General features: G+C 30.2%; 2 protein-coding genes across 2 annotated transcripts; both read right to left on the bottom strand.

Moving 5' to 3' along the window:
* Positions 1-590: 590 nt before the first annotated feature.
* Positions 591-4040, bottom strand: LOC129893384 (transcription repressor MYB5-like). Its single transcript, XM_055968898.1, has 4 exons — positions 3812-4040; positions 3075-3186; positions 2897-2979; positions 591-916 (listed from the first exon to the last, which is right to left on the bottom strand). The coding sequence occupies exons 1-4, from the start codon at positions 3864-3866 to the stop codon at positions 681-683; spliced, it is 486 nt and encodes a 161-aa protein (XP_055824873.1). The 5' UTR covers positions 3867-4040; the 3' UTR covers positions 591-680.
* Positions 4041-9973: 5933 nt separating this feature from the next.
* On the bottom strand, positions 9974-10991 carry LOC129893204 (uncharacterized). The gene has a single exon (XM_055968696.1). It carries the CDS (start codon positions 10932-10934, stop codon positions 10155-10157), a length of 780 nt encoding a protein of 259 aa, XP_055824671.1. The 5' UTR covers positions 10935-10991; the 3' UTR covers positions 9974-10154.
* Positions 10992-11255: the final 264 nt, after the last annotated feature.

The raw sequence follows: 11255 nt of genomic DNA, 5'->3' as shown, positions 1-11255 counted from the left end.
GATCCGCCTCTATTTATAGCTATACAAAAAATGCACATGCTCTCCCCTTTTTCTCTCGCTCTCCCCTCTCTCTCTCTCCCCTCTTTCTGCTCGATGGTGATGACACTTAGAGACAATTTATGTTCATATTTTAATATCATATACATGTATTTATGCACGAAAATGCTGATGAATATATCAGTGTATTTTTTGATATCAAATACATGCATCTGTGCACGCACTGATGAATGTATCAACGTGTTTGTTTGATATCAGATACATGCATCTATGTGCGGTACACTGATAAATGTATCAATGTATTTTTTAATATTAAATACATGTATCTTTGATCCCAGATACATGTATCTATGCACAGATTCACTAGATGAAATTAATATCAGATACACTAGACGTAATTGATTTTGAATACATAGATACAAAAAAAATTAAAATTGAATATGCAAATACATGATATTGTGAAACACAAATACATAGAAGTAGAGGGATGAGAGAGGCGAGTGAGAGAAGAGAGAGACGAGATACATTCGTTAGATACAATGTATGTAGATGCAATATAATATATCTAGAGGTACCTTTGATAAGATATGTAATTATTGAAACTATCGATATTGATTAATTAGCACCTTTAATAGCGTGCGTTATGAAAGTTGTTTAAACGAGACAGAGAAAGTATCTATATGTTATTGGTTTGTTTGGTCTTGGGCTGGGTTAACTAACTTTTGGTCTTTAGAGATGTTGTTTGGCCCAATTGTTGTTAGAGGCCCAGTCTCTGAAGATTGAAAGACGGATATGGGCCTTTTTTCTGGAAAAAGATACTGCTGGGGCTGCCCATTTATTTCTTCCTTTGAGTGTCCACATTCCTCTATCAATCCAATGCTTTGAGCTTCATCTTTTGGTTGGAGCAGATTTCCCCCCTCTAAAATGAAGAGTATAATTATTATTTTTCAAAAAAAGTCCTGAAAAATACGTTTCAGATGCTGAAAATATTCGGTAAGAGTTGCTTGGATGGTACTCACCCCTACCTCCAACTTTAAAATTGTGGGTTCGAGTTGCTAAAAAAGCAAAAAAGGTGGGAACGCCTAGGAGGGGTAAAGAGAAATCACATCAAATAGGCACAAATTAAATAAATGGTTTTAAATTATTATTTATGTGTATCTATCTTAGATACTGAACTCGCTTGACGTCTTTATAAATTTACTTTTTTAAATTTTGAATCTTATTAGTAAAAAGCGTGACTCGTCCACATACATCTACCATTAATAGTGAAGAATAGTATGGTTGTCATAATGTATATCAGATTACAAGGCAAATACATCTACCATTAATAGTGAAGAATAGTATGGTTGTCATAATGTATATCAGATTAAAAGGCAAAAAAAATCCTGAAATGACATGATATGCACGGTGTATATCGTTTAATAATAAGACTACTCAATTTCATGCGAGCTACTTCTCTCAAAGTAGGAGTCTACATGATCGGGTTGGTTTAGATTTTTCAAATATTAAATTAAATTATTTGTATTGGGTTTTTTAATAAATCATATCAAACTATTTAAACTCAAATTTTTCAATTTCGAATTTTTTGATAAAGTATTCATACCAACATATAATTAACTTGTGCTTCAAATATTTATTTAGCCCTATCAAAATACATCAATCTAAGGTGTTTCTTAAGAAAATAACAAAAAATATGAGATGAATGATTACACTAAAATATTCAACAAAAAATAATAATGACATCGCATAAAATAAATATTGCAAATTAATATGTCAAAATAGAAATGATCATAATTTAAAAGTACTAAATCAAGCTAAAATAGGGTTAATAAGTCTTAATTTCACGACTTAACATCAAAAAAATAATCTAAAATTAGGTTATATATTTTAATTTTCTAAAAAACATAGAACAAATGTTTAACATTATTGTCATTCTTAGTGTTGAATAATTTGTTTTTTTTGTCTTAGTATTGATTTGATTTTGATTTAAGATTTATTAGAGTTAATAATATCTATATATGGACTATAACCTTTATTGGACCACTCAAAATTCTTTAAACTTGAAATAATATGTTAAAAGATAAAAATTATAAAAAATTAAGTATAAGAAATATTTATAAATTAAATCAAACCAACCCAAGTATAGTCAGATTCTTTCTTCCAAACTTGATCTCGAGTTGATTCTTTTTAGTTTAAACCAAACTAACCCTAGTATAATCGAATTCTTTCGTCCAATATCAAATCAAGTCAAAACTAAACCACTAATCGAATTTTTTTCCTAATTTAACTCAATTAGCGATTTGATTTGATTTTTCGATCCAATTTTATACACCCCTATCTGAAAGTATACAAACCACAAGGAACAGAGTTACAAATTTATTTACAAGTTCAACATAATTTAATCATCTTGACTTAAATTTTGAATTTTTATTTTATATTTATTTATTTAATATCTATAAATAATATATTGAAAATTCAGTAAACTATAGTTTTAAAGATTCAAATCCCTAAAAACGCAAATCTTTAACTCCACCTGCGCAAATCTCGAACATATTTTAGTATGCAGTAGAATAGCACTCAGCTAGGTTGAAGTGATAATATGCATTCTTTAGTTCATTTTTACTTGTTTAATTTGGGCTTTAACACAATTTTTGAAAAATAATCATTTACATAAATATTTTGTCACAATATTTATATGAAATATTGATTTTTAATCTTAAGTCTTGAAAAAATAATTTGAGAAATAAGTAATTAATACTAAGGGTAATAATAGAGAAAAATATGTATTGTAGATTAAAAATGACAAGTAAAAAAAATATATTTTTAATACAGCAGACAAGTTAAAAGTGAACAGAGATGAAACTATTCACAGGAGGGAAAACGTTTGAAGAATTTTACTGGCTTTTGGAGTATCTTGATTTCCAATACTTTTCAATCTCATTAGCACTTCTTCCTGGGATTCTTCCTGCAATTAACGACCACCTAATTAAAGGCTAAAGCACCATTAGAATTTTAAATTAAACCTCAAATTGATGGGGGAAAAATTCAAGAATTTAAATTTTAAGAAAAAACCATACCTCTCTCCGACCAAGTTGAACATTTTAGCAATTAGCATTTCTTCATCCTCTGAAAATTCAAGTTTAAAGGTTTCTTCGTTGGTGGTCTCTAATGCAACAACTCGGGTCGAATCTACAATACAATAATATGTGAATTTACATGAACTAAATAGCTTTTATTCAGACTTTATAAATATAATAAGAAAATCATTAAAAACAAATTGAATAGTACTTGATTGTGAACTTAGTAGTGTAATATATTAACATGATATGTAGAAACACAGAGATTTTTAAATTCTAAATTATCACTGACTATCCTATCATGCAAAAATAAATAAATGAATTCATAGATAACATATATTTTGGAAGTAGCCAAAAGGTAAAATATTTGTTTACTTGTGGCATTATTAGAGTAAATGGTTAGATGCAGAGAATCATATCATAAAGTTCTCTAAATTCCTTAAGAATAACTTGACAAGCAGATAGAAAATACTGGTCCTCCAGTTTATTTTTACATGTTCAATATTTTTAAAATAGAATTTTTTTTTAGTTGTCACTTTCAATATATCAAAAAAAAAAAAAAAGACAATTAGTTTTTTCTCAATCATCCTCCAAGACCTAATATTAAACATCAATATTATGATAAAATCCTCATATCAAATATTATTTTTTAATGAACGTGTAAAAATACACATGTAAAAATGAATGGAGGAAGTAAATTAAGAGCTTTTGGTATAAAAATAATGATGAATAGTTACCAGCTGAGATCAGTGAGGCATTATCTGATGTGCTTGATCGATCCCAATCTTCCATCAAGAGAGATAGAACTTTAATTAAATGAATTAGCAATGAAGGACTAATTAAGGAAGAGTATATATGGAGAACAAAGCTTGAATATGTATATATATATTTAAAAATATAATTTACTAATAATTTACTACTATATAATAAAAAGGATCTAAAAAGAAGGGGCGGCTCTGATTTTGCAAGTGTGTGGAGGAGTTTAGTGAATAAAATAAAAACAGACAAACATAAGAAGAATGGTAGTTGACAGTGAAGTGTACGGTGGTCCAATAAATTGAGGTAGGTGGATACTCAAACATCGATGTGTTAGTTGGAAATAATTTTCACCAAACAACAAAGTGTTACTACTCTTCGATGTTCTAATTATTTTTATTTTATTTATAAATCGCATTACACAAATTAAATACTTTTTTCGTCTCAGATTAGTATGTCATGTTTCATTTTTCGAGAGTTGGGCTATATAATTTTGATCAACATGATTTTAAAATATTGTTTCATCATAATTTTAAGTATCTTGGATCTATAATTAAGGGAATTGGAGATATCGATGATGATATCACACATCATATTGGTGCGGTGTGAATGAAGTAGAGACTTGCATTTGGAGTCGTGCGTGATAAAAATGTACCACTTAAACATAAAGGTACGCTTTATATATAAAGTAGTAGTTAGACAGACTTTGTTGTATGGGGTGGAGTGCTGGCCAGTCAAGAACTCCTGTATTCCGAATGCATGTTGCGGAAATGAGGATGTTGATGTGGATATACGGAGCGATTAGATTAGGAATGGGGATATTCGAAATAAAGTGGGAGTGGCATCCGTGGTGAACAAAGATGAGGAAAACGTAATTGAAATGGTTTGGACATGTGAAGAGGAGATAAACATGCATCCAGTGAAAAGGCACGAGAGGTTGGTTATAGTAGGTACGAGGAGAGGTAAAGGTAGGCCGAAAAAGTGTTGATGAGAGGTGATTAGATAAGACATGACATAACTTTAGGTTATCGAGAACATGACCTTAGATATATAGAAGGATCATGTGGAGGACGCGTACTAGGGTAGAAGATAGTAGACAATGGAATGTTATCTTGCTTTACGAGGGTTTAGGCTTGTTGGTGTTTGTCCTTGTACGAGCTGTATTATCGTAGTTATTATTTTTGATATCTACTATCGTCTATTGTTTATTGTGTTTTGATTGCCATACAATATTGTTGTTCTTGTTCCTTTCTTGTAGGATTTGCATTGCTTCCCTTGTTAGTTGCTATGTTTTCTTATTCTTTATACTTGAATTTTCTACACTTGAATCGATGGTCTTTCGAAAATAATATATATATCACCATGAGGTAGTAATAAGGACTACATACACTCTATCCTCTCAAGACCTCACTTGTGGAATTCCACTTGATATGTTATTGTTGTTGTTGTTGACATTAGGAGCGGCTCTATGCCTTACAAAATAAGGAACTTGCCTTAGGCCCCTAAATTAGAGGGCCTCATTTCTTAGCAATAATAAAAATATTATAGGTATTTTAAAAATAAAATAAAATTGTATTGTCCATTTCAATTTTTAGTTTTATATTCAAAAGTCTGTTTTATTTTTTATTAAACTTTAAACTCCATGTAAAGTTAAAATCAGACAAATAAATTGAAACTGAGTGAGTACTATTTATTAAAAAAATTCATATAAAAAGAAAGAAACAACTTTGCATCTCGAAACAGTTTTTTTATGAAATATATTAATAATTTTGCATCTTAAAAAATCCAGAAGAATACTTTCAATAAAAAAGTACTTCAAAAGTTTAAGGCCTTCAATTCATTTTTGGCTTTAGGCCATCAAAATGCTTGAGCCGTTCCTGATTGACATGAAAAAAAAATGTAATTTTAATATTTTTTGTATTATTTTAATTCTAAAATATAGTACTAATTTAATCTAATTTAATTTCAAAAAATTAATCAAATTAATTTTTGAAAAGTAGAATATGACAACTGATATAAAAGGTAAGGAAGGAGTACTAATTAAGGGACGTACAATGCCCTTTGTTTAAGGGAAATCATCTTGACTTTATTAGTGTCAAGTCTCATTTGTGAACCATTAAAAATCTGTACTAGAGAAGCTCATTTCTCTTAACTATATTGCCTTCCTCATTAAAATTGTCTACACACTTCAACATAAATGGACAAGATGGATCTTACAAAGGTACACATTTCGTCTTGTTTTTTATGGTAAAAAGTGGGCAGATTGATCGCTATAAAGATACGATATTTGGGTCTAACTCAACCTCAAAAGCTAGTTCATGAGAGAAAGATTGCCTAAGTCCATATAAGGAGATCACCAGTCTATTCCCTAACCAATGTGAGACTTTTACCTACTCTAACACCCCCTTCACGCCCAGGCCTAACTGGAGTGTGAACCGGGAGTCCAAATGAGGATGAGTCTAGCTCTGATACCATGTAAAGATATGACACTTGAACCTAACTTAACCCCGAAAGCTAGCTCATTAAAGGAGCATTGCCCAAATCGATATAAGGAGACCACTAGTTCATTTCTCAACCAATGTGGGATTTTTTACCCACTCTAACAGTAACACTAAGTTCTCGTTGTATGTAGAATGTCATATCACGAGAGAAAATATTGTAGGTAATTTTACACTATTTTTTTTTACAGGGGGGATGTTTTTACAGTTCGAACCTATGACCTCCTAGTGTTGTTCTTATGGTCGGTATTAAACTATTAATATGATCCTTGCGTAACATATAAGAGTATTTTATTTTTCGAGAACTGGTAAAAAAATATATTCATAAATTATGTGAAATTGAACAAAAATGCTCTCACTTAATGGTGTAGTCCAAAAAGGCTCATGCCGTCAATAGTTTTGTCCAAAAATATCATTACCGCTAATAATTTGATTAAAAAGTAGCTCTATTATTATTGATGAGTCAAGAATATCTTTTTCCTAATAAATATATTATTATATTTTTTCTCTTATAACATATTCTATTCTTAATCATCATTAAAAAGATTGGACTTGTCCCTAATTAAACTGTGGCAACTTCCTGATCTTAAACGAACATATCAAAGAAAAGATTATTGATTAATAAAGAAAGTGCCACTCTATCTTAGAGATCTGTTGTAGCTATTGTGTATTATATAATTTATATTTATTTCTAGTTCGAGAGATTTCTTGAGAAACTAATTTTCTTCTAGTTGAAAGAATTGATACGGGAAACATAGAAAGTAGTTTCAATGGAAGCTATATTATATTGTGCTATATTAGTTGAAAAGTAAATCCTAAACCTAGTGAACTTAGTAAATTGAAGTTTTGGCTAAAAATATTTCAGTTATGGGACAAAATTAAAGTACATCCTTGTGTTATAAAAGAGAACAAAAAACACATCTTATTTAAGTTAAAAATTATAATTTTCATCCTTCTGTTAGTTTCTTGGCAAAAACTAACAGCTATGGTCTAAAAGTCAACAGTTTGGCCTGACAACTTGGATTCAAGAAAAGACAAAATTCAAAGTTGAATAAACAATATAAAATACTACCTACAACTTGCTTAGTTTTGTCATCTACCAATCAGTTGATTCAAATCTAATTTGTCAAATTCACACTTAAGCCAAAAAAGAAAAAAAACATATCAAGGAATAAGACTTAATAGACATGAACAAAACAATCAAAGCTAAAATTGAAGCATTGAAATAAAAGAATGGAAAACTTATTTAAAAAGAAAAAAATTTGTATATTTGACCAAGTAAATCATTCTTTTTATGCAATTGTTGAAACATTCATATCATAAAGAGTTAGGTTGAAAGATTATATATAAATGAAGTTTCTTGTACTAAGAATTTCCACTGAAGTCTTTACTTCCGCTGAATCCTCTGATGTCTTTCTTCATCCGATCCGTTTTCATTTCCGTTGTCTGTTGGCCGTCGCTACTTGATCCAGACGGGTTTTAGCCCATATTCACTCGTCGGATTACTGTACTGATCACTGTTGCATAAAAGCTGTCACACGTCGATTATAAGGTTGAAGAGGAAAGGTACAGGGAATAGAGCGGGAGGAGGGAGGAAGAAAAATGACCATAGCCATTAGTTTTAGCCAAGAAACTAACGGAATGATGAATATTGTAATTTTTGACATAGATAAGGGATGTTTTTTGTTCACTTTTATAACACAGGGATGTACCTTAAGTTTGCCTCATAATTAAGAGATGTTTTTAGCCAAAAACTCTAGTAAATTGAATTTGATAGGGAAAGGGTATCACGGTAAAAAAAACGAAAGAGAGGAAAAATAATTAAGAAGAAAAAATTGAATTCCTTTTCCCATTGGGAGACGGTTCATCACTATTTGTATTGAAATTTGGATTTAATTTTTGTGCAGTGAAAAAACATAATTTCTTACTCCTGTTATAATAAATTAAAATTGGTAATTTAAAAAATAAAATAAATTTATTATAAGTACACATCCTAGATCGGTATATACGTAGCTAAAAAATTTCTCCCATTTTAATATTAAATATCTCAAGTTTTTTAAAACAGAATACCAAGTCACAAATCAACTAGGACTAGGAGTACGTAGAATACTACACCAACTTTAAATAGGCTTAATTAGAGTGTGAAACATTTAAATCCTTCTCAAACTAGGTTTAGGATTGAAATGTCTATAAATTATCTTGATCCACCTATCAATCTTTCTTTCTTTTGTAAGATTAAAATTAATTCAGTTACATTAGCGATATGGAGATTTTCGATAACGAAGAGTCCAAATTGCATTACAGCTTCGCATGTCCCAAAAGGAAATTAAGAATTTTTCATCGTCCTTCTACATTTGATTTTAGTAGAGATTCAATTAATTTGTAAAACCAAACATCTTTGGCATGATGTTTCTGGTAAACAAAACAAACGTGATCGTCCACAAATCTCAACATATTTTACTATGGAATCTCAAGATTTCAAGAACCCAGAAAAGACTCGTGAAGCCATACACGAACAACTAAGAAATTGTAAATTTCCAGTCTTCGAATGCAAATTGATCGTTGATGAGTTGATCAAATTGGCATATAAATATAGAAATTGTTCTGTGCTCGTCGATGATCGTCACGTGTTGGAACTCGGAGTCAGGTTTGGTATGTCTCACATGTACAAGCAAATAAATGAGAATGATAGCAATGCCATGGCAACAACTCTTCCCAAAAAGAATTGCAAAATATGTGAAGAAGCCATTTTTGGAGGATTACCTATTATAAAGATGTCGTGCACACATATGTTTCACTTCTACTGCATGGAAAGTTGGTTAGACAGGAACATTGGTTGTCCTACATGTAACCCGGTCCTACCTAGATTTTTTTAGTTGTGTTTTTTTTTTTTTTTTGGTGTGTGTGAATATTTTGATATTTATAGCAGCTTAGATAGATTAATTTCATATTAATATTTTTGAATTTTGATTTTACTTTTTTGAAGTTTCAATATGTGTTTAATGGATTGTCTTTTATAACTATTTTTAATTTTGTTATTTTTTTTACCTAATTTCGTTATCTGCTGTGAGGTCCCTTACCGCGGCTTATAAGACTTATTTATGAGGGAAGTGTTTTCAACCAAGATCCATACACTCTGCGCACCTAATGCTCGAAATCAAAATTTCTGATTAAGTGATACAAACTTGAATATGTGCGAATCAATAAAATAGATAAAATGTAGAAAGATAGAGTAATAAGGTATAAAATTAAAATAATCAATTCATGAAGGGAGGAGAGATTGAACTCACACATGAAGGGTTCATTAAAGAGAGAAAATAAAAGGGAATAAGGGATATCCCAATACACTGATCACCAAAGAAGTATCATACTCATTTTAAAGAAAATCTAGGCTCCTCCAAGTAAACCCTCAATTTAGCTATTTTCATAGTACATAAGTGAATTAATTGCAAATAGCAAATGATAGTACTTCAAGGCCTTGATATATAAGTAAATTAATAGCATAATTGCAAATTATAGCTCTTTAAAGCCTTGATATTTTCTTGGGTGGGTTCTTTATTATCCGTTGTGAGTGCTAGTCCAAATCTTATCATTAAGGACGGAGGGATTCTATCCATTCCATCACAACCTGCGTGATGATTCCAATTTCATATTACTATCATGCTACATTTTATTAGGAATCGATAGCTTCCAATATTAGTATGTAAGTGTAAGAACTCACAATTACATATGCATATAAGAGCATACTTCTATAATACTAGTTAAATATATCTACTGCTACATAGAAAAATAAGAATATAGTAGATAACATATATAGTAGTTGTTTTCAACGTTCTTCCCTACTAACAGACCCTTTAAAAACATAAACAAAATCCCCATTTTCAACACCATGCCAACGAAGACTACAATTATCCCTCATAATCCTTTGTTTGTGAATAAAAATATATTCATCCATAGGAAGAATTTTTCGATCTAATAATAGTTGTCTCAAATCATTTACCGTCCCCAAATCACTCATTTCAACTGGAATTTTTGCTGAATTAAGCAAACTAGATGATGTTTGTACCACTAGGCTAATTCCTCTTGAAGGTGGATCAGTAACCATACGTGACATAGTCTTTAATAAAACAATAATTTCTGAAAATTCTTGAACCCCATATTCCATTAAACTTCGATATTCGTCGTTTAATTCGTTTCCAGAAAAGTAAAGAGACATTCTCCTTATCGGGGTCCCATCGATTATGTGAATTTTTTCTTTTAGGCTTCGTACAGTTTCACTACTGTCGATGTCTATGTTTAATTTTCTTGATGACATTTTCACAATAATTTGGAATTTTGAAGAAACAATAATATTCTGTTGTTGTAAGGATGTTTCTCCAATAGTAATATTTTGGATGGTTAATTGGATTTTTGTACCTTGTTTAATTGTTGGATAATCTTGAATGTTGAATCCATCCAATAATTCAAACCCCAAAACTGAAAGAGTTTGTGAAGCCACTGGTACTCCTAGGAAGTTTTGTAATTTTTGTTTTGTTTGGAGAATTGGTTCTTGAGGGTTTATTTCCATGGAAAATTCATAACCATCCATAACAATGGTGATGTTCATTTTACAAATTGTTAAATGTGAAGTAATTGGACAACAAAAAGATAAGTTAAGAAATTAGAGAAGGCAAACTATATTATGAAATTGAATGTATCGTGAAGAAATTGGATGAAATATAAAACAAAAGATCATGTAGGAAGAATGATACTCTTTTTCGTTCCAATTTATTTGATAGAGTTTAACTTGACAGAGAATTTAAGAAATATGAAATTAAAAAACTTTGTAATGTTTCAAAACTACCATTAAATTGAACTGATTTTTAAATAGAAAAGTGCGGACTTTTTTGTCAAATAAATAGGACCCAACATGGACAAAATGTTGATA

This window comes from Solanum dulcamara, chromosome 6 (genome assembly GCF_947179165.1).
Source record: "Solanum dulcamara chromosome 6, daSolDulc1.2, whole genome shotgun sequence".
NCBI classification, from domain to species: domain Eukaryota; kingdom Viridiplantae; phylum Streptophyta; class Magnoliopsida; order Solanales; family Solanaceae; genus Solanum; species Solanum dulcamara.
Note: the sequence above shows the minus strand (reverse complement) of the source record. Positions and strands in the feature narration are given on the sequence as shown.

Coding starts and splice junctions, on each gene's coding strand:
- LOC129893204 (XM_055968696.1), bottom strand. CDS start 10,934: ATGAACATCACCATTGTTATGGATGGTTATGAATTTTCCATGGAAATA.
- LOC129893384 (XM_055968898.1), bottom strand. CDS start 3,866: ATGGAAGATTGGGATCGATCAAGCACATCAGATAATGCCTCACTGATC. Junction 3,187..3,811: donor TGCCTCACTGATCTCAGCTG/GTAACTATTCAT, acceptor ATTGTATTGTAG/ATTCGACCCGAGTTGTTGCA. Junction 2,980..3,074: donor TTCAACTTGGTCGGAGAGAG/GTATGGTTTTTT, acceptor GCCTTTAATTAG/GTGGTCGTTAATTGCAGGAA.